The sequence below is a fragment of the Hyperoodon ampullatus genome (genome assembly GCF_949752795.1).
Source record: "Hyperoodon ampullatus genome assembly, chromosome: X".
NCBI classification, from domain to species: domain Eukaryota; kingdom Metazoa; phylum Chordata; class Mammalia; order Artiodactyla; family Ziphiidae; genus Hyperoodon; species Hyperoodon ampullatus.
In genome coordinates, this window is record NC_136913.1 from 63,286,175 (window position 1) to 63,313,455 (window position 27,281).

General features: G+C 38.9%; 1 protein-coding gene across 1 annotated transcript; it reads left to right on the top strand.

The window, feature by feature from the left end:
- Positions 1-7,288: 7,288 nt before the first annotated feature.
- On the top strand, positions 7,289-7,795 carry ZCCHC13 (zinc finger CCHC-type containing 13; the record flags this gene model as incomplete). Its single annotated transcript, XM_079727184.1, is given in 4 exon segments — positions 7,289-7,525; positions 7,529-7,702; positions 7,704-7,740; positions 7,743-7,795. Coding segments are annotated over 4 exon segments (501 nt in total).
- Positions 7,796-27,281: the final 19,486 nt, after the last annotated feature.

A 27,281-nucleotide genomic window follows, 5' to 3' on the forward strand; every position in this document is an offset into this window, starting at 1 on the left:
CTACTGCGGTAAATGACTGGTTGTCTCAAAGCGTCAGACCAGACCTCAAATCAGGCAAAACAAGAAGGGTGTGTCCAGCCTGCCGCAGTCGGCCATTTTAAACCCTCTGCAGAACAAAAAGCACAGAAGACAAGGGTAGGTAAGGATGGCCACCCCACTAGGCTCCAAACCAATTCTTTACTTTTTGTCTTCAACATATGTAACCCTGTACAATGCACTGAGTAAAAATCAGGAAACAGGTCTCCTTTCTTAAACAGCATAGATAAGTTACAAATAAAATTTGAAAACATAAAAGAAGGGTCCTTTAAATTTGCCCCATGATTTTGGTGGATAAATATAATGTTTAAGAGCACAGGATTCCAAAGCCACAGCACCTGGATAAAAATCCAGTCTCAGTCATTCAAACGGATATAAAGCCTTGGATTTACTTTACCTGTGTCCCTCAAATTTCTCATTTGTAAAAGATGAATAACGGTAGTGCTATTTCATAACTGTCCAGAGTACTAAATTAGTTAAGGCATGTGTAAAAGCATGTAGATCCAGTACTTAGCACACAGTTTAAGCTCCAAAGACTTTTAAGCATAATTATTATTATAGATAGGGAAACAGGCCCAAAGAAGGAAAATGACCGTATGAGATCACAGCTAGGATTACTGAAAAGACCTGTCTCAATTTTGAATCCTGTGCCCCTTCTTCTACATATCTAACTGCTAAATTACTAGTTTTAGCGATTAACAGTAGATCCTTACTGACAGTCCTCTAAGAGCCATGACAGTGCTGCTGCCTAAAATATATATATATATATATATATAGTCCCCCTGGACGAAACCGTGCTCAAAGTTCTACAGAAAAAAATAGTTTAGAAGAAAGGGTGTGAACCCAGGTCACCTTCATACCACTATTATCATTTGCCTAAATCCTAGGTTTAAAGCAAAGTGGAACAAGCACTTGGAAACAGCCAAATCCTCACCCCTACAACCTCAAGGGGAGAAAACCAAGGGCTTCTGACCATCAGTAGGTTCTCACAATATTGCAACTGCTGGGTTCTGCTACTCTGATGGAATGAGAGAATGTGTCCAGAGCCAAGGACACCGGTCCACGATCTGCAAGTCCGACAGAGAGCCCTCCAGAGGCGTATTGCCCGAATGTGGCCTTGTCTCCAAGTGCTCCCGTTTTACACATTTCTTACACACAGCCTGCTGCCGTAACCTTTTGTAAAGTCATCGCCTCCGCATTTTTAAACCCACATTATCTATAGGCCAGAGAGGGGCTAAGATCCTGGGTTATTATCTGGTGGATCTGGCCACAGCCTAAGACAACTCCAACTCAGGCTAACTCCCCTCACCCAACTAGAAAGGTCGATCTGCTCCTCTGCAGGCCCTCCTAGCCCAAGATGGCCAAGCAAAAAGACAACTTACCTCCCCCCTCGCCATTTTGCAATCTTAATTACACGTACTCTACGCGCCTCCCCTCCCCGTCATTCCGTTTTAAATACGCATGCGCACCTCTCCCCTCCTCCCGTTAAAGCCGTCACAAAGTCGTCTCGAATGCGCATGCGCACCTTCACTCTTCCCTTCCGCGCCTATCAACTACCAGCAATTTTGCTTTCCTAAATACGCATTCGACCCACCCCCCTGCCCCAAGCCTTGCGCGTGCGTACCTCCCGCTCTCCCCAATGGACGCCCCCCCCCACCCACAGACATCAGACCTCAAATACAGTGGACCCTCCCCGGATACGGAGGACTGGCTATACTATGCCGTTCTATATAGGAGACTTGAGCATCCGCGGATTTTGGTATCCGCGGGGGTCCTGCAACCAATCCTCCGCGGTTACCAAAGGACGACTGCATATCTGCACGCTACCGCGCCGCGCATCTCCACACTCTCAAATACACGTGCGCACCGCGTCTGTCCTCCCACCTCAGTTTTTTATATAAAAGAGCCTGATGATATCTGGATGTGTTTCTCGCTATAGTTGTGCCCCAGTGCTCAATCAAGGAGAGCCATTACCAGCCTTCCCTAATGGGGGTAGGTGTGATAAACTAGGAAGTGGAATACGGGAAAGACGTCATTGCTTGCAGAGCAGATGCCAGATCTAGATAGAATCCGCCCCGACCCTCAGGGAGGGGCTTAGAGTACCCTCGGATTCCGTAATAAGAGCCACCACCCTGAACAAAGGCAAAGAAAGCTCTCATAATCTCCTAGTCCTACAACCACGACCTTTAAATACACCTTCTACTGCATATGAGGAACTCCAAAAAAATTTTTAAATCAAGGAACGTTATGGAAAATGCCGACGCCCAGGTGCCTCAACCCTGATTAATGGAAAGAAGTCTGTATTACTTTCACGATGGGAAGTAAATGCTCAACATCCTTTTGTGGGTCTGAGGCGCGTACTGTCCCCCATTTTTTCCTCTCGTGAACCGGGAGAACACACAAATTAAGGATCCCCCAGGGCCGAGTTCCCTCCGCCGCCCTCCATGTTCTTCCCCTATGTCGTTCCTTTACCTCCTGGCTGTATCGAAGGTCATAGCATGAATTCTTAGCGCCGGCCGTCCCAAGACAGGGTGAAGGGAGAGGCGGCACAGAGTTCGCGGCGCCAGGGTGGCAAGAGCAGGCCAAGGTGACAGTGGACAGCAGGCAGAGGACCAGCCGTACCTCCAGCCGCAGCGCAGATGCCCAGACAGCGCCGATGCCCAGACAGCGCCGCCTCTCCAGGATCGCTGCAGTGTGCTTCAGGCGCATGCGCAGAGCCCGCCCTCTTCTCCCCACCCCTCCACCCAGCCGCAGCTTTCCTTGAGGCTGACCCTCCGGTGTTCCCCCTCGCCCAGGTCCCTGGCCCATCCTGCTTCTTCAACCTTTCTTCCTCTTGGTTACACCCGTTTTCACCACCATCCTTCCCTCAGCCCATCTTCCTTCGTCAATCCCTCTTCTGTTCTTAGCCCACCATTTCATTGCCAGTTGGCTGCCTTTATTCGCTCTGTTATCCGTGTATTCTTGGCCTTGCCTGGTCTGCAGCCCTATTGGGCCTCTTACTCCTCCCCTTGTGTGTCTGATGTTGCAAGTTGTAAAAGATACGGCAAAAGATGCTGTTTAAAAGATATTGTATCCACACAATCTTCTCCAAAGAAGCTCTCAAGCTGAGCCCAACTAGCTAATGTTGGGCAGACGACGCCTGGTTAGTGATGAACCCACAGAGGAGACCCAGAGGCAGGGGACCAAAAGACCCTATGCACAGAGCAAAAAGGGAAAGGGTGTTCAATCAGTTTGGGGATAAGAAGGAGTATGCAACACCTTTTTCTTTCTCTTCACAACCCTGGTATTGTCTGAACATTAAAAATACTGTTCAGTGTCCTTTGGTGCTAGATGCAAGGCTTGTTCCTGTCTTCTGTGAGAAATTCACAAATTAATTTTAAGAGAAGTGGCATCATTTATTCAACAGCCTCTGAAATAGATTCCTTTTCGGATGTGAGGAGGAGAGAATACAAAATAACATTTTGTTTCTCATTATGATGTTTTACTTTGGTGGCTGGTTCTTCTTGCTTTCTAAGAAAGCCAGTTTGGAAATACCAAAAACTAAGAACCCACAATTCTATAAATTCTGAGACCCATAAAATGTGTACATCATCATCCTCTCTAATTGTTAGGAATGTCATATTAACATTATTTGGAGACATAATGGAAGATTCTTTTTTGCCTAATATGCACAAAAAGGTTATATACAACAATGTGCAATATGCAGAAAGAAAAAAAGAGAAAAATAGAAATGCTTGAAGTTATAGTAGTATAAAAAACCTCACTCCTAAATTAAAAGAATCATTTATTATTGCACAAAAGTTAAAAGGGAATTTTGGGAATTCCCTGACAGTCCAGTGGTTAGGACTCTGCACTTCCACTGCAGGGGGCATGGTTTCTGTCCCTGGTTGGGGAACTAAGATCTCACAAGCTGCCACAGCGTGGCCAAATAATAATAATAATAAAAGAGAATTTTGCCCACAATTCTACAGCACTATAACAAATGCTTTTATTTCTTTGTGTACTTTTTTTTGTTATAAAGGTTCTCTTGAGATATAATTCACATGTCATACAATTCACCAGCTTAACGTGTACAGTGCAATGGATTTTAGTATATTCACAGCTGTATGGCCATCACCACAATTTTAGAATTTTTCATCACATCCAAATGAAACCTCATGTCCATTATCATATCTTTGTGTTCTTTCAATTTTTGCTTAAATATGTAATGTTTTAACATCGACATTTTAATAGACATAGTGTTGTTTTAAATATTTTGACATGGTCCTAATTATCATCTTTATCATTTTAACAAATGGACATTCCATTTTTTAAAGTATTCTAAAATTGAGGTCAGCACATAATAATAATTGCAGATGAAGTTACTTGCTCTTTCCACTTCTCTTCCCTTTGACAAAACTTCCCTAATCTACTATGTCCAATCTGAAGAGAAATTCAAGAAAGAGGCACAGCTTGTAAATCTTGAATGCTATAAAATACTTTGGGTCGGGCTTCCCTGGTGGCGCAGTGGTTGAGAGCCCGCCTGCCGATGCAGGGGACACGGGTTCGTGCCCCGGTCCGGGAAGATCCCACATGCCGCGGAGTAACTAGGCCCGTGAGCCATGGCCGCTAAGCCTGCGCGTCCGGAGCCTGTGCTCCGCAACGGGAGGGGCCACCGCAGTGAGAGGCCCGCGTATCGCAAAAAAAAAAAAAAAAAAAACAGGCACAGACCTACTAGAGAATGGACTTGAGGATATGGGGAGGGGAAGGGTAAGCTGTGACAAAGTGAGAGAGTGGCATGGGCATATATACACTACCAAACGTAAAATAGCTAGTGGGAAGCAGCCGCATAGCACAGGGAGATCAGCTCGGTGCTTTGTGACCACCTAGAGGGGTGGGATAGGGAGGGTGGGAGGGAGGGAGACGCAAGAGGGAAGAGATATGGGAACATATGTATATGTATAACTGATTCACTTTGTTATAAAGCAGAAATTAGCACGCCATTGTAAAGCAATTATACTCCAATAAAGATGTGAAAAAAAAAAGAGGAAAGAGGTGGTGATGTTTTAGGGAGCACATCTGAGTATTTAATCTGTTCTTAGAACAGATGAATGTAACACCAGTTCAGTGGATCTGACTTAGAATTCTGGCAATGGGGTTTATTGGCTGTGTGGCTTTTGGCAGGCTACGTAATGTCTCTGAACCTCAGTTTTCTTATTTGTAAAATGAAAATAACCACTTCTCAAAATTATTGTGAGAATTGAAGACATGAGTGTGTGTGAATATACTCACAATACACACACACACATTATCATATGATATGATAACATGACAATATATATTAACAATGAATAGGAAAGCTCTTACGATAGTATCTGGCCGATAATTGGTGCTTACTTAAATAGTTGCTCTTAAAATTATTATTATAAAAGATAACATTATAAATAAATGAGTTATTAAACCTAAAAAAAAATCATAGCATAAGCATAAGCATTATTTATAGTTATCAATCAAACTAGGAGTAAAAATCATTTAGTGAATTGAAAGATTAATTTAATGGGTCACTACCAGCATTTTTTACACATATCCTCTATTGTGATGTAAAATGCATTTCTTCCTTCATGTCTCAATTAAACCTTTTTGAAAACCAATGCTTTAAACTATGGGCATGTATTACTTTAATATAGCTATAAATCTAAACAGGGGTTTAAATATGAGAGTTAATATGGCTAATTTAATAAACATATCAAATTTTAAAACGCAGAGAGAATTTTTGCCATTTGAAACCATTTATGCTGCATCATTTAATTGTTTAGGGATAAAACTCATCCCACTACTCTATATGTGGCAACTGCTCATCCTCTTTGGCTATAACTTTTATTAATTTTTGAAACCATTTTTCTTTGTGGTTGCATTTATGAAACCAGTTGCACATTCCAATCAAGTCATATTGAAAATAAAGGGCAATTGCTACATTCATTATTCTCACGTCTATGTTTAACCAAATACATTTGTACTGGCTTCCTGAAAAAAATTCACATGCAAAACATATAGCTAGCTAGTAACTTAAAGAAAAATATTTATTGTGGATTTTTTAAATTACACAACCTAAAGTCATTTCAAAAAGTGTAAAATACACAGAAGGAAAATAAAGAGAAAAAAGTCCTGTTCAATTTTATAGTCCCAAAATAGCTACAGTTGGATATTTTAGTGTCTAGTTTTCCATACACATTTCTATATCTATATAAGTGGACGTGTCCATAAATCCTTATGAGCTTTATATAATAAATAATTTAGAAAACAGAGAGGAAATCTGTCCAATATTTAAATTAAGATTTTGTAATTTATTTTCCAAAGAACATCATATTCTTTATACTGAGTGCTTCAATTATGTTGTTTTACAACTTAAACGGTGGTGATTATGTTGAAAACTAAGATTCCTGAAATAAAACAGGCTAAATTGTGAGTAAATCTCCCTGTGGCATTTTACAGATTTTTTTCTATCTTATGTATCTCATATCTTTATGGATGCTTGTATTTTATTTTTAACACCCCCCCAAATGGGTTACCCTAATTTGTTATAATTTCTTTCATTTACTGGATTAGATACATCTCACACATATCTTTCTTATGTCCAAAGTGCATATATAAAAACTGGTCATCGGGCTTCCCTGGTGGCGCAGTGGTTGAGAGTCCGCCTGCCGATGCAGGGAACACAGGTTCGTGCCCCAGTCCGGGGGGATCCCACATGCCGCGGAGCGGCTAGGCCCGTGAGCCATGGCCGCTAAGCCTGCACGTCCGGAGCCTGTGCTCCGCAACGGGAGGGGTCACAGCAGTGAGAGGCCCGCGTACCGCAAAAAAAACAAAACAAAACAAAACAAAAAAACGGGTCATCTACTAGACCACAAAGAAGGCCTAAGCCTTAATTATAAGAAATCCTACAAGGCACATTTTCTGAACAAGAACGGATTCAAACTCAAACTTAAAGACCCAAGAAGTGTTTATTTAACGCACGAAAACAAAAATAAACAAACAACGGAAACCGCCCCTGAGACGGGCTTTGGGCTTCAAGGACAGGAGGAAAGTCAGGCGGGAAGGAAGTGACTGCTAGAACGCCTGTGACACAAGAATGGGGTCGTGCGCAAACCCTGTGTGACGTCGCTGAGTCCTCTCGAGAAAAACAGCCACTTCTGTCTAAACCTCTGTAAGGGGAGTTTTGTCGGGGTTTCCGGGGCAGCAGTGGGACCGCTCACCTGAAGATCTCACTGCAGCCATGAACAGTAAGGAATGCTTCAAGTGTGAACACTCTGGCCCTAAAGGAGGAGGAGCTCGAGGGCACGGAGCTAGAGCTGGTGGCCGAGGTGCTCAGTGCAGTTCTACCACCCTACCTGTCATTTGTAACCGCTGCAGTCAGCCTGGTCATCATGCTAAGAACTGTAACCTTCTCGATGACATCTGCTACAACTGTGGGACAAGTGGCCACATCGCCAAAGACTGTGTTAAGCCTAAGTGAGAGAGACAGCAGTGCTGTTACACCTGTGGCAGACTAGGGCATCCGGCCCGTGATTGTGACCATCAGGAGGGGCAGAAGTGCTACTCTTGTGGCGAATATGGCCACATTCAGAAACACTGCACCCGAGTCAAGTGCTACCGTTGTGGCAAGACCAGCCACAGGGCCATCAACTGCCATCAACTACAGCAAAAGGAGCGAGGTCAACTGCTACCACTGGGCGAACCTGGACATCTAGCCTGGGAATGCCCCATTGAGGCTACCGCTTAACTTTTCCCTTTGTTCCCCCCACCCCTGCTCCTTTTGCTGCGTGATAATTGTGTTATTTTCTCTGAAACCTCTTCTCTGACCAAAGGCTGATAGACTGAGGCTACTCTCAGGCCAGTGAGCTTTAATTACAAAGGTAAAAGAGGAAAGGGCTGGGAAAAAAATCTCAGAAAAAGTTATTCACTTGTAGATGTCTTACAATTAATGTGTTTCTGCACCACTGATAACTCCGGTCATTGAACATCCTGAGCATTAGGCAGTTTCTAGATTCTTTGGAGGCATTTTGATTTAACATTTAATTAAGAGCTACTGTGTGCCAGCCACTGCCAGAAAAGCTGGAGAAATATCTGTGAACAAATCAGACCAAGTTTGCAAACACAAGCCTAGAATCTATTAACAAGTAAAATAGTGTGTCGGATAAAGATAAATTGCTATAGGGAAAATTAAGAACACCAGGTAAAAGGATAGAGAATGTGTTTGCGGGGGACCTATGTTTCTGTCTTAGATACACAAGGCACCCTGAGGAGGCGACATCTCCTCAGAGGTTCATTGCACAAATAAAGATGATTCTAAAACTGTCTGTGATTTTGCCAAAGTAACTTTATTATATATCGATTGCTTTGATTTATTTGACCTCATTACCTCTTAAATAACATTGAAAGACATCTCTATCTGGTCTTACAGAGAGTGTATAGTTTATGAAAATAAAACAGAAAAATATGTATAACGTGTATAAGTAGCTTTGAGAGAGAGTAATGAGAAAACAACCAAACAAAAAAACCTTAGCAGCAAATTGTGGACATAAAGATATTGGTGATAAAGCTTGGACTTAGATATTTTTAAAAATCTAAGAAAACATGTATAAACATTAAGATTAAACATAGATAGGGGCTTTTGTAATTTCAAAAACACACATTTTCACAGGTATGAAAATTATATTTATGTTTAGGAATTTCCGAAAAATGTGTTTTCCCAGATATGAATACATTCAATTTCATATGCTGCGACCCATTTTAAAAAATCAGATCTGAAAAACAACTGAAGTTCTCTAAAATAGAAAAGGCAATTTAAATTCTAAATTCTAAATAAAACCTGGGATGGGGAGAGGTAACTGTTGTGTCAAGAAGAAATTGAAGTTGTAATGAAAAGTGATTTACAAAATAACAGTAATGACAATACTACATATCAAACCTAGGATGTGATAGAATTTATAGCAGAAAAGATAGCGTAGAGGGTATAGTTTTTGATCCATAAACTCAAACCTGGTAAAAGAAATGTAACTGGTTTTATAACTGAAGACGCATTCTTTTATGAACCTCCATAAGACTTGATGTGTGACCCTTCATCCCCATCTGAGAGACTCTTTCAATTCAGCTGAGTTTCAACTTCTGTGACCCTCTTGGGCTCCTAGAAATTGATTCTGTCACTCTGTGCTAGCTCAACAAGATAAACTCAGTCACACTCCCAGCCCCTAAACGGGGCAATCTCAGTCCAGTCTGCCAAGACACAGCTGGAAACTGCTATATCACACTGAGCCAAACAAATTCTTGAGTCTCATCATAGTGCTGAACTCTGTTTAGGAAAGGAGGACCACAGGAATCTGCTTTTGAATCCCCCCAAACCATCTGGCATTTCATTTCCCATGCCCTCAGGAGTTTGGCCCAGAGTCGGAGGGGGAAAAGAGGCTATGTCCCTTTATTAAGGACACACACAGCATTGAAGTTCTCTTTACAGTCCCTTTCGACATTTTTTCTAGTCTAGAGGAAAGGAAGTCTTATTTTGACGCACCTGTACCCTGTGCCAGAAGTTACAAAATGGTAGCTCTCTTACTGGATCAGGTCCACAATATGTTTAGTTTGACCTGAACATTGTTTAACAACATTCATTTATTAGATGCCAACATTTAAAAATTGGAACATTTCTAATGGAAATTCTTTTTCTTCTTTCTGGAATAAAACGAAAGATCAGGAAGCAATAGGCACCAATTTCTGTGTGGAAAATTTCAGCTGGAGGTGAGTAGTACTTTCTCCCTACAGACAAGTCACAAGTTCCCTCTTTAACTTAAAAGAAAATGAGAGGGGCTTCCCTGGTGGCGCAGTGGTTGAGAGTCCGCCTGCCAATGCAGGGGACACGGGTTCGTGCCCTGGTTCGGGAGGATCCCACATGCCGCGGAGCGGCTGGGCCAGTGAGCCATGGCCAATGAGCCTGTGCGTCCGGAGCCTGTGCTCCGCAACGGGAGAGGCCACAACAGTGAGAGGGCCGCATAACGCAACAAAAAAGAAAATGAGGAAGGAATTTAAACATTTTACTACAAAAAAATCAACTAGGGCTTCCCTGGTGGCACAGTGGTTGAGAATCCGCCTGCCAATGCAGGGGACACGGGTTCGAGCCCTGGTCCGGGAGGATCCCACATGCCGCGGAGCGGCTAAGCCCGCGCGCCACAACTGCTGAGCCTGCACTTTAGAGCCCGTGAGCCACAGCTGCTGAGCCTGCGTGCCACAGCTGCTGAGGCCCATGCGCCTAGAGCCCGTGCTCCGCAACAGGAGAAGCCACTGCAATGGGAAGCCCGCACGCCACAACGAAGAGTAGCCCCTGCTCACTGCAACTAGAAAAAGCCCACATGCAGCAATGAAGACCTAATGCAGCCAAAAATAAATAAATTAAATAAATATATTAAAAAAAAATCAACTAAACACAAAAGAAGACAGTAATGCAGGGAAATGAGGGAGAAAGCTATAAGGCATACAGAAAACAAATTGCAAAATGACAGAAGTCCTTCCTTATCAGTAATTACTTCAACTGTAAATGGATTAGACTCTCCAGTGAAAAGACAGATATTGAAAGAATAGATAAAAACACATGATCCAACTGTATACTGTCTATAAGAGACTCATTTTAGGTCCAAAAACACAAATACATTGAAAGTGAAACGATGGGGAAAAAAATTCCACGCAAATTGTAACCAAAAGAGAGCAGAGGTGGCTATACTAATATCAGCCAAAACAGACTTTAAATCAAAAAAGTTTACGAGAGTCAAAGAAGGGCATTATGTATTAATAAAAGGTTCAATAGTTATACCTGTTGGCCAGGATATGGAGAGATGAGAACCCCATACACTGCTATTGGAAGCAGAAAATCTGTATAACATTTCTGGAAGGCAATTTGGCATTATAGATAAAAATCCTTTAAAAAGTCCCTATCCTTTGAAATAGAAATTAAACTTCTAGAAATTTAAGAGACTGATCATGGATATATACTCAAATATATATTAAAAATAGTGTTCACCTCAACATTATTTATTGCAGTGATACATAAGAAACATTTATCTTCAAAGGGTAGGGAATTTAAAATATGACACATGTATAAGATAAAATACCTTGCTGCCACTAAAAATCATATTATAGCAGAATGTTTATCAACACAGAGAAATGATCAGGCTACCAAATAATACATCCAGTGTAACATAGGTAGTTCTTCCTATTATAAAAGCTCTGAGCACATTGCACTTTCTAAAACAAGAGTAAACACCAAAAATAAATTTAAAAATTTAAACTCTCTAGATATTTTAAAATTTATAAATCATTTACTAAATAACTGTAGGTTCCAAAAGGTAATTACAATTACAATTGCCAGCAATTTAGAAGATGGAAACAAAATTTATGGACTCCAGTCAAAAATAGTATTCAGAAGCCAAATATTTTATTACATTATAATTCAGGAAGATTTTTTTTAAAACTTAGACAAAGCTGCAGAAATTAGAGAAATGAAAAAAAAGATTAAAACCAAAAAGTTCAAAAAACAAGTGAATTAGACAAAACAATTGATAAACAAAAAAAATCAGCGTCTTTGAACAAAATAAATATATTTAAAATAGAAAAGCCTGAGGCACGTGTACTTTTTTAAAGGGAAGGAATGCATAACTATACAAATTAAGAATGTGAAAAGGTATTTAGGGGAAAAAAGCCAGAGCCAGAGAGGTAGTTTATCATAATTGTAAAAGAGCGTAGACTTTGGAATTATACAGACCTGAATTAAGTCCTTGCTCTACTCTGTGACCTTAGGCAAGTCTCAATCCCTGTGAGACTATATTCTTATCTGTAAAATAAATAACACCTCAAAGGGTCATGTTAAGAGTTACTTGAGATTTTATATGTCAAATGCTTGGCACAATGTCTGGTACATGGTAAAAATTCAACACACAAAAGCTACTATTATATGTAGCAGACTGCTTTTAAAATTATAAGAGAGCAGTGATTATAATTTTACTCTTAATGCACTTTAATATCAATGAATATACATTACTAAAAATGGCAAATTATGCAAATAGTGTGAGTATTACTACTAAGTTGATTATTGCCTCTATTAAAATGATATAGCTCAGATGGTTTTAGGGTTATTTCATAAGAAAAAATAATTACCAGCAAATTATTGACTATTCCAGAGCATAAGAGAGACAGCACACTAATTTTCTATAAAGCTAGTATATCTATAAAGCTAGCATAGAAAATTTTAGCAAATGCTAGTAGAAAAATTTTTTAAACTCTGCAGACTAATCTTATTTATGAATACTAGTACAAAAATCCTAAATAAAATTACTAGAGTACAAGTTAGAAATTTCTTAGTTATAAGTGGCATACAATTCTATAATACCAAAACCTGGCTTAAGCAGAAGGGGGATTCAGGATTGCAAGTAATGAAGTAGGGGTAGGTGAGGCTTCAGGCATGACTAAAAACAGAAATTCAAACTGTCAGGATCAGTTTCTCTGTTTCTCCATCTCTCAGTTATACTTCTGCATTGAGTAAAAGCTGAATAAGTAATTCAAACCAAGCTGCTTACTATAAACAACTTTAAAAGCTGGTCAAAATATAAAGCACCATCACTGTAAAAGTATCACAGAGCTAACAAGATAGTGAGGAACTGCTGGAATGAAATTCTGGGAAAAGACAGGAATCCTGAAAAGTGGAGGTGGACCTATCAATTAGGTTTACCTCTGTTATGCTTACATTTGCCAAAGCAAAGAAGTACCTAAGATGCTGGACTGTGCCTTTTGAGGTTGGGGGACAAACAGGACGAATGTTGGAGTTCAGGGCACACTGAGAATGAGAACTCTGGTAAACTATAGCCCATTTGTTTTGCCAGGAAGGCAGAAACCACTTCACGTATTTACAGCAGGAAGAACATATTGCAGGGAACTGGCACACTGGTGACGGAAGATCTGAAATCCAAATGGGATACCATAGATTAATAAGAGCAAGATGCCACAATCTTTTCTGGGTTGGAGATACAGAAGTAAGAGGCAATGTCACTGGGGCTCAGGGGTCACCTAGTGGAAGCTAAAACTGTAGCAGGCCTGTCCAGTTGGAGCCACAGAGAAAATGGAGCCACTGCTGGAGCAGCTGCCAAAAGCAGAGAGAAATGCCCTGGCCTCTTTCTTCCTCCCAACCATGGAGGCTTTTCTCCAAGAGGCTGGGAGCCAGGGAAGGTAGAAGAAAAGTTTTGAAGGCAAACATGGCCAGGAGAGCACAGACCCCAAAAGCTGCACCCCAGGGATGAGAATGAACCACAACTAAAGCATCCCCTTCCATTATAGCTTATTAAACTACTGTTCCATTTTAAATGCAGATGACTCAAGGCATCAAGTCACTATGTTCATAGCAGAATACAAGTTAGAACATATGGAACTATGTTAGAAGACGTAGCTTTGTGATTGATAAGATGACTGGCCCAGTATCACACATTTTCCCCACCTTTGCTCCTGACTGCATATTCATAGAGCCGTGTATTTACCATGTTGCATCTTAAATATCCATAGAAAAAAATTCTCAGGGTTTTTTAAAGTTGCAATAAAAAACACACAACATAGGGACTTCCCTGATGGTGCAGTAGTTAAGAATCCGCCTGCCAATGCAGGGGATATGGGTTCGATCCCTGGTTCGGGAAGATCCCACATGCTGCGGAGCAACGAAGTCTGTGCGCCACAACTACTGAGCCTGCACTTTAGAGCCCACGAGCCACAGCTACTGAGCCGGCATGCCGCAACTACTGAGCCCGTGTGTTGCAACTACTGAAGCCTGTGTGCCTAGAGCCCGAGCACCACACAAGAGAAGCCACTGCAATGAGAAGCCCACGCACTGCAACGAAGTGTAGCCCCCACTCGCCACAACTAGAGAAAGCCCGCGCACAGGAACACAGACCCAACGCAGCCGAAAATAAATAAAATTTTTAAAAAACACACAACATAAAATTTACCATCTTAACCATTTTAACGGTATATTTTAACTGTATAGTTCAGTAATGTTAAGTATATTCACTTTGTTGTACAACAGATCTTCAGAACTTTTTCATCTTACAAAACTGAAACTCCATACCCCTTAAACAAGAACTTTCAATTTCCCCCTCCCCTCAGTCCCTAGTGACCACCATTTTACTTTGTTTCTGTGAATTCTCCAGAGATTTTATGTGCGCACACGTGCGCACACACATAAATGCAGACATTAAATCAAATATGATAAGATGTTAACATTTGTTGAATCCACATGGTGTAAATACAGAGTACATTTTACTATTTTTTTCAACTTTCTTCTGTGAAATTTTTCATAATAAAACGATAAATAAAAAGTTATTAAATGATTAGGCAAAACAGAAATAGTAAATAAAAATAGACATTTTCAGGCAAACAAAAACTGAAAGATGGTTCTGGAAGAGGGAAAATGATACCAGATAATAGGTCAACTATACAGGAAGTAATGAAGAGCAGTGTAAATGATGTATGGTGTTGTGGAAATAATAATGTCACTGTTACTAGAGATGAACATAATGTATTATTTGAGGGTAGAAATGACCCAGTTTTTAATTCAATGAATGCCTAAGATGAAGAAAGTTCTCTACATAAGCTGGTGATGAAAAATCTTTGTGCCCTAAAGGTTGTGATTGCCCAGGCTTTTAGGATGAAGATGAAAACTTTTCAATGCCAAAATAAAAGTAAAAGTATCAAAAAATTAAAAATTAAAAATATTACCATATGATCCAGCAATTCCACTTTTGGGTATATATCTAAAAGAATTGAAAGTAGGGTCCTGAAGACATATTTGTACATAGCATATATAATTCATAGCTGGGTTATTCACATTAGCCAAGAGGTAGAAGCAACCAAAGTGTCCATTGGCAGATGAATGGATAAACAAAATGTGGCATATACATGCTATGAAATATTATTCAGCCATAAAAAGGAAGGAAATTCTGATGCTATAACATGAATGAGCCTTGAAGATATTATGCTCAGTAAATAAGCCAGACACGGAAGGACAAATATTGTATGATTCCACAGTATGAAAAGGCAACCTACAGAATGGGAGAAAATATTTGTAAACTGTATATCTGATAAGGGGTACTTATACAATTAATTCAATAGCGAAAAGAATAACCTGATTAAAAAATGGGCAAAATACTTGAATAGACATTTTTCCAAAGAAGATATACAAATGGCTAACAAGTATATGAAAAGGTGCTCAACATCACTAATCATCAGGGAAATGCAAATCAAAACCACAGTGAGGGGCTTCCCTGGTGGCTCAGTGGTTGGGAGTCCACCTGCCGGTGCAGGGGACATGGGTTCATGCCCCGGTCCAGGACGATCCCACATGCTGCAAAGCGGCTGGGCCCATGAGCCATGGCCGCTGAGCCTGCGCATCCGGAGCCTGTGCTCCACGATGGGAGAGGCCACGGTGGTGAGAGGCCCGCGTACTGCAACAACAACAAAAAAAAACACAGTGAGATATCACCTCACATCTGTTAGAATGTCCAATATAAAAAAGACAAAAGAAAACAAGTGTTGGTGAGAGAATGGAACCCTTGTACACTGTTGGAAATGTAAATTGGTACAGCCGTTATAGATACACTGTGGAGTTTTCTTAAAAAATTAAAAATAGAACTACTATATGATCCAGAAATCCCACTTCTGGATATATATCCAAGGGAAATAAAAACAAGATCTCAAAGAGATATCTGCACCCCCATGACCATTGCAGCATTATTCACAATAGCCAATTTATGGAAACAACCTAAGTGTTATGATATCTATATATAAAATGGAATATTATTCAGCCATGAAAAAGAAGGAAATCCTGCTGTTTGGGTCAACAAGGATGAACCTGGAAGGCATTATGCTAAGTGAGAAAAGCCAGATAGAGAAAGACAAATACTAGGTGGTATCACCCATATGTGAAATTTTAAAAAAAGAAAAGAAAAGCTGAGCTAATAGAAGTAGAGAGTAGAATATCTGTTACCAGGGGCTAGGAGGTGGGGGATAGGGGAAGATGTTGGACAAAGTGTACAAACATTTGATCATAAGATGGGTAAGTTCTGAGGATCTAACATACAGCATGGTAACTATAGTTAATACTACTGCATTGTATACTTGAATTTGCTAAGAGAGTAGATCTTAAGCCTTCTTACACACAAAAAAGGTAACTGTGAGGCGATGTGTTAATAACTTGATTGTGGTAATCATTTCACAATGTGTGTATATATTTAATCACCAAGTTGTATACTTTAAATATATATAATTTTATTTGTCCATTATACCTCAATAAAGCCAGGAAAAATGGTTAAGATAGTAAATATTATTTTATATGCATACTACCACACTTAAAAATAAATAATAATAATAAAAGTAATACTTCTAGTTGTATCTCTAGTAGTGAGTAAATACTGATTTGTTATTATTACTTAAACTATACATATTAAAAATATGTTGTATGTATGATATACTTCATAACAATTTTCAGAAAACTAATAATTTATAAAGATGCCAATTTTCCCTAATTTATAAATTTAACAGGATCCCAACAAATATAACTACATGGTTTCTTTATTTGATTGTTTTTTGAAGTAGACAACCTGATTCCTTAGTTCATATGGGAAAATATACATGTAAAAAGTCATAGAAAATCTCTGAAAAAGAAAAGCAACTAGGAGGAAATTTTTGCTCAGTGTTTTTAATGTTAAATGGTTTTGGACTTTGTCAAATGGTTTTACGCATCAATTGAGATAATCACGTGGTTTATTCCCCTTTAATTATCTTAATATAAATTATATTAATTTGTTTTTTTGTGTTGAACCACTCTTGCATTTCTGAGATATTTCCTACTTGGTCATAGGTATAATCATTTTAATACACTACTGGATTAGTTTGCTGTTATTTTGCTGAGGATTTTTGTATCTATATTTGTATGGGATGTTGATTTGTTGTTTTTTTTCTTGTGATATTTTTGTCTGGCTTTAGTATTGGGATAATGCTAGCCTCATAGAATGAGTTCCAAAATGTTCCTTCCTCTTCTATTTTTGGAAGGATTTGAAAAGGGTTGGAGTTAATTCTGCTTTAAATGTTTGGTAGGATTCACTGGTGCAGCCATCTGGTCCTGGTCTTTTCTCTGTTGGGAGGTTTTTTATTACAAATTCTATCTCTTTATTGTTATAGGACTGTTCAGATATTCCATGCTTCTTGAGTCAGTATCTATAGTTTGTGTGTTTCTAGGAATTTATCTATTTCATCTAAGTTATCTATTTTGTTGGCATACAATTGTTCATAGTATCCCCTTATAATTATTTTCATTTCTGTAATGTCAATACTAATGCCTCCACTTTCATTTCTGATTTTTTAGTAATTTGAGTATGCTTTCATTTTTCATAGTCAGTCTAGCTAATATTTTGTCAATTTTATTGATTTTTTTTCAAAAAACCAACTTCAATGTCTGTTGATTTTCTCCATTCTCTCTTTCATTTATCTCTACTCTAATCTTTATTATTACCTTCCTTCTGCTATCTTTGGATTTAGTTTTCTATTCTTATTCTAGTTCCTTAAAATCAAGTAATGAATTTGAGACCTTTCTTCTTTTTTAACATAGGCATTCACAGCTATAAAATTTCCCCTGAGCACTACTTTCACTAAATCTCATAAGTTTTGCTGTGTTTTTTTATTCTGCAAAGTATTTTCTAATTTCTTCTTTGAATCCTTGATTGTTTAAGAGTGTGATGTTAATTTCCACATAGTTGTGAATTTCCAATTTTATTTCTGTTATTGATTTCTAGTTTCATACTATTGTGGATAGAGAAGATATTTTGAATGATCTCAATCTTTTTAAATTTATAAGACTTGTTTTGTGACCTAACATGTCTATCCTGGAGAATGTTCTATGTACACTTGGGAAGAATGTGTATTCTGGTGTTCTTGGGAACAATGTTCTGTATGTTTTTTTAGGTCTAGTTGGTTTAAAGTGTTGCTAAAGTCCTCTATACCTTTATAATTTATCAGTTGGTCTAGCCATTATTAAGAGTGAATTATTGACTTCAACTATTCTTGTAAAGAGTCTATTTATCCTTTTAAGTCTGTCAATTCTTGCTTTGTGTTTTTTGGGGGTGGCTTTGTTATTTGGTGTATATATGTTTATCATTGTTATATCTTCTCAATAAATTGACTATTCTATCAATATATAATGACTCTTTTTGTCTCGTAATTTTTTTTCTTAAAGCCTACTTTGTTTCATATTCCCAAACTGAAACTCTACCCATTAAACAATAACTCCCCATTCCCCCTTTCCTCAGCTCCTGGTAACAATTATTTTACTTTCTGTCTCTATGAATTTAATTGTTCTAAGTACATCACATAAGTGAAATCAGACATTATTTGTCCTTTTGTGTCTGGATTATTTCACTTAGCATAATATAGTCAAGGTTTATCCATGATGCAGTGTGTATCAGAATTTCATTCCTTTTTAGAAAAGTTTTTATTGAAGTATAGTTGATTTACAAAGTTGTGCAAATCTCTACTGTACAGAAAAGTGACTCAGTTAAACACATACATACATTCTTTTTTAAAATTTATTTATCTTAGTTATTTTTGGCTGCATTGGGTCTTCGTTGCTGTATGTGGGCTTTCTCTAGTTGCGGCGAGCAGAAGTTACTCTTCATCATGGTGCGCAGGCTTCTCATTGCAGTGGCCTCTCTTGTTGCAGAGAATAGGCTCTAGGCGCATGGGCTTCAGTAATTGAGGCACAGAGACTCAGTAGTTGTGGCTCACAGGCTTAGTTGCTCCACGGCATGTGGGATCTTCCCAGACCAGGGCTCGAACCTGTGTCCCCTGCATTGGCATGTGGATTCTTAACTACTGCTCCACCAGGGAAGCCCCCATACATTCTTTTTTAAAATATTCTTTTCCATTATGGTTTATCACAGGATAGTGAATATAGTTCCCTGTGTTATACATTAAGACCTTGCTCTTTATCCATTCTAAATGTAATAGTCCGCATCTACCAACCCCAAACTCCCAGTCCATCCCTCTCCCTCCCCCTGCCCCTTGGCAACCACAAGTCAGTTTTCTATGTCTATGAGTCTGTTTCTGTTTTGTAGATATGTTCATTTGTGCCATATTTTAGATTCCATATATAAGTGATATCATACAGTATCTGTCTCTTTCTGACTTACTTAGTATGATAATCTCTAGTCGCATCCAAGTTGCTGCAAATGGCATTATTTTGTTCTTTTTTATGACTGAGTAGTATTCCCTTGTATATATGTACCACATCTTCTTTATTCATTCATCTGTTGATGGACACTTAGGTTGTTTCCATGTTTTGGCTATTTTGAACAGTGCTGCTATGAATATAGGGGTGCATGTATCTTTTTGAATTATAGTTTTTTCTGGGTATATTGTCAGGAATGGGATTGCTGGATCATATGGTAATTCTATTTTTAGCTTTCTGAGGAACCTCCATACTGTTTTCTGTAGTGGCTGTATCAATTTACATTCCCACCAACAGTGCAGGAGGGTTCCCTTTTCTCCACACCCTCTCCAGCATTTGCTATTTGTAGACTTTTTAATGATGGCCATTCTGACAGGTGTGAGGTGGTACGTCATTGTAGTTTTGATTTACATTTCTCTAATAATTAGTGATGTTGAGCATCTTTTCATGTGCTTACTGGCCATCTGTAAGAATTTCATTCCTTTTTAAGGCTGACTATTATTTCATCATATGTACATACCACATTTTTGTTATCTATTGATTGGTCAATGGAAATTTGAGCTGCTTCCACCTTTTGGCTATTGTGAATAATGCTGCTACGAACATTGGTATATAAATGTCTGAATCTCTGCCTTCAATCCTTTTGGATTTGTACCTAGAAGTGGAACTGCTGGATCATATGGTCATTCTATATTCAATTTTCTTAGGAACTGCCATATTATTATATTTTCCTGCACCACTTTACATTCCCACCAGCAATACACAAGGATTCCAATTTCTCCACCTCCTCACTGATGCTTGTTAATTTCTGCTTTTATTTATTATTATAAAACAATATCCATCTTAATTGTTATGAAGTGGTATCTTATTGTGGTTTTGATTTGCTCTTCTCTAATGATTAGTGATGTTGAATATGTTTTCATTTGTTTATTGGCCATTAGTATATCTTCTTTAGAGGAATGTCTAATCAAGTAATCTGCCCTATGCATTTGTCTTTTAAAGGATATAGGGTGGACTTCCCTGGTGGTGCAGTGGTTGAGAGTCTGTCTGCCGATGCAGGGGACATGGGTTCATGCCATGGTCTGGGAAGATCCCACATGCCGCGGAGCAGCTGGGCCTGTGAGCCATGGCCGCTGAGCCTGCGCGTCCGGAACCTGTGCTCCGCAACCAGAGAGGCCACAATAGTGAGAGGCCCACTTACTAAAAAAAAAAAATAAAGGATATAGGGAAACAAAGGCAAGGTTCAAGCCAAAAATACAATGCTGACTCTTATTTTTACTTATATCATACCTTTACCAGTGTTCTTTATCTCTTTGTATGGTCTTAGGTTACTATCTTTTTTTTTCAGACTGTATGACTCCCTTTAGCATTTCTCATAGTGCAGGTGTGCTAGTGACAATTCTCTCAGCTTTTGTTTATCAAGGAATGTCTATTTTCTTTTTCATTTTTGAAGGATAGTTTGCTGGATATAGAATCCTTGGTGGGCATTTTTTCCTTCAGCACTTTAAATATGTTCTCTCACTGCCTTCTGGCTTCCATGGTTTCTGATGAAAAATCAGTTGTTAGTCTCATTGAGGATCCCTTGTACATGCTGAGTCACTTCTCTTTTGCTGTTTTCAGTATTCTCTTTGTCTTTGTCTTTCAACAGTTTGATTATAATTTGTCTCAGTGTGAGTCTCTTTGAATTTATCCAATTTGGGTTTCTTTGAGGTTCTTGGATGCCATCTAATTTGCAAGCTTACAGCCATTTTTTCTTCAAATATTCTCTCTCCCCTTTTACTTTCTCCATTCATTCTGGTACTCCTATTATGCATATTTTACTATGTTTCATCGTGTTCCACTGGTCTCTTAGACTGCATTTATTTTTTGTTTGTTCTTTTTCTCTTTCTGCTTTTCAGACTTACAATTTCAGTTGTCCTACCTTCAGGTTTGCTGAGATTTCTTCCACCTGCTCAAATCTGCTTTTAAATCTTCTAGTGAATTTTTCATTTTAGTTATTGTAGTTTTTAGCTCCAGATCTCTATTTGGTTTCTTTTTATAATTTCAGTCTCTTTATTGATATTCTCTATCTGGTGACACATAATTCCCCTGGATTTCTCTAGTTTTTTGTCTATGGTTCCCTTTAGCTATTTGAGCATATATAAATTAATTTAGAATCCTTGTCTAGTAAGTCCAATGTATGTACTTCTTCAGTGATAGTGCTGTTAATTTCTTTTTTTTTTTTTCCCCTATGAATGGGACCTACTTCACTGTTTCTTTACATGACTTGTAAATTTTTTGGTGTTGAATACTGGATATTTTGAATATTATAATGTGGTAACTTTGGAAATCAAAATATTTCCCTCCTCAGGATTTGTTTCCTGCTTCCTGTATATTCTTTGTTCAGTGTGCTCTCTGAAGTCTCTGTTCTGTTAGCTTGTGGTCAGCTAGTGATTTGACAGAGATGTCCTTAAACTCTCGGAGTTGAAAGAAAGAAAGTAAAAGGAGAAAAGACAAATATCTATCCTGGTCTTTACAGATTGTTTCTGTGTTAGGACCCTCCTTTAATGCTTAGCCAGTCCATTTACAACTCTGGCTTAGTCTTTACTTCCCCCTTTCAGTGAGCCTAAATTTCAGCAGGAAATAAATGCTCAGGGCTTTCTCAGGTCTTTTCTGAGATGTGACCAGCCCTGGGCATGTGTATGGCTTTCCATCTTCCCCATGATATGTGGGTGCTTTTGAAAGCCCCTATTTCCCAAAGTTGTTCTCTCCCCAGTTTTTCCTCCCAGGCTTTTAGCATTCCTACTGTCTGATGGGACTGTACTCTTTTGCCACAGATAACAACAACTTGTTCATTTACCTTTCAATATTTTCCAGGAATGACCTCCATTTAGCCACTTTTCCAACCTGAGAGTGTTCCAAGTTAGGTGAAATAAAGGCAAATGCCATGCATCAGTCCTTCAGAATACCTCCAATAGGTCAAATGAGACAAACACAATTCCTTAGAAACAAAGTCTGCTCTGTTCCTTCCGGAACCAGGTACCCACAACAGGAACACAGGCTGTCATCATTAAGACAGCCACTGCACCTGGGAGGAGTTTGGGGCAAGGCTAAGTTAAAACTCTATAAAGTTCTCCTATCATGTTAAAGTGGACTTTTTCCTGATTCATCATTCAGTTGGTTACTATAATCCTTTGACTATTGTCCAGAGTTCTGACAAAGTTGATTCAGACAGTTTTGCTCAGTTTTCGTTTTGGGGATTCCAAGAAGTTATAGGCACTAGAAGCCTCCTACTTTTCCATTTTCTCTAACACCTGAAATTCTTAATAATTTTTGAACAATGAACCTCCCATTTTCCTTTTGCACTGGGCCCTGCAAATTATGTAGCCAGACTTGACCCTAAAACTTGCTAACCATTTTTATAATTTTTCTGCCTCTGATACCTGTCACTCTAGAGCATTCCTATAAGTAAGTCCATGCAGGCATCCTTCCCTGGTGTTGGGTTAGTACTCAACTGAGAATCATCACAACTATGACAATGAATGCCCTCAGTAATGGTGTGGATAATATCAACAATATTTGTTCTCATGTCCAAGATAATTTTTTTGGAATTTCTAAGGTGTTTTCTGAAACTAAGGAGTAACACTCAACTGAATTTGCTAAATCCAATTAGGATCCTGGCCATCCCCTCAAGGAATGAGGATTTCTAATTTAATGCTGTTATATGAGTTTATAGATCAGCTTTCATAGGTCTCTGTCACCAGCAACTTCCCAGGGAACTATTTTATGTAATTAATAATCCTGGACACCTCAAACAAAAGAAAGTCTCACCCTCCTGACTGTTCATCAAACCCCACACCACGCATTTCTCTCTCCTTCTCCTCAAAATATGCAAATGCTCTAATTCTTTGAGTGTCTCCAGCTTTCTTGTTACCTTAGTCACAACCAGTGAGTACCATCACCATCACCGACAACAAATTATAGCATGAGATGGATTAATTTCTACTCCACTTTGTATCAGTTAAGATATTTTCAGCTGAAAACAGGAGAAGACCAACTCAAATGCCTTACATGATGAGAAAAGTTACTATCTCACATATCAAGGGCTTCAGAGATAGGATGGTTTCAGAACTGGTTAAATGAGTGATTTATGACATTATCAAAGACCCAAATTATTTCCATGTTTCTGCTATGTTATTCTTATTCTGTTGGTTTGTCTTCTAAAACTGACTTTCATCATGACCCATAATGACTGCTACCATCAAAGGCACAGCATGTAGATGGCAATATCCCAAAGTAGAAAATGGTCTTTTTCCTCAGTCTTTGTAAGGGCAGAGAAATTGTATCCAGAAGGCACTTTTCTAAGCCAATCCCTGGCCAAGGAAATGGAGTTACCATGATTAGTTTAGACTAAGAAAGATTTATTCCTCCTCACTACCACACCCATGGCTGAGAAGGGACCCCACTTCTCCTGAAGCTTATGGCCACTGATAAAATGTACAAAATAGGGGTTATATTACCAAAGAAGAAGGTGTGGAGGGAAAGAATGCCTGTTGAGTAACTATTCTAGTGATTTAGCAGCCACCTGAAATAAAATGAAGGGAAATAGTAGGGAAAGGCATGAATCTCCTTTAAGGGTATTAATATGACCATGATACAAATGAGTTGTACCAAGACTCACAAATTACTGTATACCAGATGAGTCGCCTCAACTATAACTTTACATTTTGGGATGAAAATAACATCAGCCCAGTAGTATCCCTCAATATAAAATTTGTAAGTCTTTTGTGTGTGTTATGAGGGAGTATGCTAGGCATTATTGTTATTTATCAAATATTTTCTGCTCTCTGTTTCTCAGGCATAAGGCAAGGTTGAACTTCCCTGCCCCTTGGAGGTAAGACATGGCCACATGACTTGCTTTATCCTATGAAATGTAGGCAAAAGTAATATGCATATCACATCCAATAGGAAACTTCAAGAGCCAGTGTATAATTTGTCCCTCCATTTCACACTTCTGTGGTAATCACAGAAGCACATGAATGGATGAAAATTTCATCATCCTGGTTTACTGAGTGTCTACAATGAACAAAATCCTTTGGTGAGCATTTCCTTTGGTAGAGCATGAGCAAGAAATAAACTTTTGTTATACTAAGATACTAAAATTGGGGCTTAAGTATTTGTTACAATAGAATAATCTAGCCTGTTCTGAGTAGTAACAAGGGGATGGAAGCCAACCCCTTCCACGTTGTTGAAAGGTTGGCTGGGTCCCAGAGATGAAATGAGGTACATTCTCAAACTGGAAAAAAATCCTACTAGAGAGGATGATGTCTCCTTATTTTCCTTTGCTATGCATGATACTCGCTCCTTAGATCTAAAACTGAAAACCCCTGGCTTTCTTCCAGACAATCTACTACTTACTGAACACAAACAATGGTATGTTGATCAACCTTAGGCTATTTGTTTAGTGTATAATATTCCACTCATAGACTACTTTCCCCAAGTTTTCTATGCATTGTTGTTAAGTCAAGAATGCATAAGGACTTGAAGACTTGAATATAATGCCCTAAATAAAAACTTTAAAAATATGCTCCCTTAAATGACTAATTCCTCTTGAATGTTCCTGAAAAGGTAAGGATCATATAATATTATTTGATACTGTTCTAAATTCTATTCATGGATGGAGCAAAACTTACTTCTAGCTCATATCTTACCTTTTAAAATTATTTCACTTATTGTTGATCTTGAGATGTGTGTGTGTGATGATAGTATTGTGATTATGTTTTAAAAGGGGAATCCTTGCTTTCTGTACATATGGATACATACCAAAATATTTACAGATAAAATTATAAAATTTTTTGAATTTGCTTCAAAATAACCCAAAGGTTGGAGTTGGGCAGAGGGGATGAGGAGGATTAATAGAGATATAGAAGAAAGAAGATTGGCCATAACTTGATAATTGCTAAAGCTAGGTAATGGGGTTCATCTTGATATTCTGTCTGTGTTTACATATGTTTGATGAATAATTGCTAACATCAAAGTTTTCTAAACTCAGTTCTTTGTCAGCCTTTCCCTACCCCCTCCTCCAAGAGCTTCCTGGCTGGGCATATTAGAAACTGCCTCATGCTGGAGTTGGTTCATGGAGTATACAGAATGCAACTAAATATAGCTCTGAAGGTGCAGGTGTCAAAATGAACCAAAATACTAATGAGCTTGAAAATGTCCCCAGTGAATGCAGCATGTCCTGTTCAGCCTGTGGAGACTAAGCTGCCCACTAAAGAAATGTCCACACCTGTTCTCCCCTAAATAACCCCTTCTACACCTTAACCCCAAGTTATCTGCACTTATGCCACAAACTCCCAATTCTAGTACGTTTTGGAAGGGGACAGATGCCATTCATAGAATGATTGAAAATGATAGATAGTATCTGAGGATTTCAGTTAAAGATTGTGGACTGAATACTCCAGAAAACTCACAAAAATGACATTGATGGGATATTATGAAGGTATAAATCTGCTAGGACCTAGAGGAAGGGAGACAACAGCAATTTAATTTTGGAGGAAGGAAACAATGAAACTGACTTTGCACACATGAGAAAGCTGAATCTCAAGCATGGAGAAAACTGAAAAGTAATCCAATTTACCCTGAGAAACCCCCAAAACGGTAAGGAACTGGCAGCACTGAGTACTTCTAAAAGTGGGAATGAAGATGGTGAGAACAGCTGAAGGGTTGATTGCCTAAATGTTATCAGTTAGATCCCTGGACCCCACTGCATTGAGCACAGCCAGTCAACTGCCTTTCTTCCTCTTTGGCTAAAAATTGGAGGTTCATTCCCTGGAGAGACTAATACAATTTCTGGACCAGGGAACACTGGCACAGTTGAAGTGAAGAGTACTATACTAAAAACAATATAATTCATTTAAATGAAAGTATACATACTCAATATTGACAGCCACTTCATCCTGCTCTCTGAGATTACTGCCATTTAGACTTACTACAGGGGAAAGATTGGAATACTCTTTTGTGGGGAATCTGAACACCCCAACAGAAAAGACTAAAAGATACTGATATGGGGAGTTGTCCAAAGAAATGGAGCAATCAGAACACCCTATGGAGTAAATTAATCTTTAAGTCCCACCCACAGGCACAGAGCTATCAGCTTTCTAGTACTCAAATCTTAAATACAAATAGACAACCAAGGATCACCATGCATTTGAGGAAATACAAATATGAATAATATGAAAGACAGAGACCAAAATCAACGAACAGAGGAAGTACTTTGGAGGAAACAGAGACCATTCATGGAAAGGGAAACAAAGAAATCTAAACATTCCATTTCTCTAACATTTCCTTAGCATATTTATTCCATAGTTCAGTCTTCCTCCTCTGGGACCCACTTGATCACATTAACAAAATCCTGAGCTGCCTGCAGATCTGGTGTGTGCCAGGGTCTTCCTACCTCTACTAAACTGCTTTGTGTATGTGACTTACGTCTCTAGAAGCAATTTAACTTTCTTTTAAAAATTTGCATCATAATTAAACATTTAAGAAGCAACAGCCATGAGATCTATAATTTATTCTCAAATGGTTTGGTAATAATAATAATAGTAAAGTAATAACAGCTACAACAATAATAATGGGATAAAATATACAGGATTTCCCTGTACTTTTTTTTTTTTTTTTTGCGGTACACGGGCCTGTCACTGTTGTGGCCTCTCCTGTTGCGGAGCACAGGCTCCGGACGCGCAGGCTCAGAGGCCATGGCTCACGGGCCTAGCCGCTCCGCAGCATGTGGGATCCTCCCGGACCGGGGCCCGAACCCATGTCCCCTGCATCGGCAGGCGGACTCTCAACCACTGCGCCACCAGGGAAACCCTCCCTGTACTTTTATTGCAACTTTTCTACAGAAAACTTAAATGTTTTGTATTTACATTACATTAACATTTACATTTACAAGAAAACTTACAAGTTTTACAAAATATAGACGAAAGGT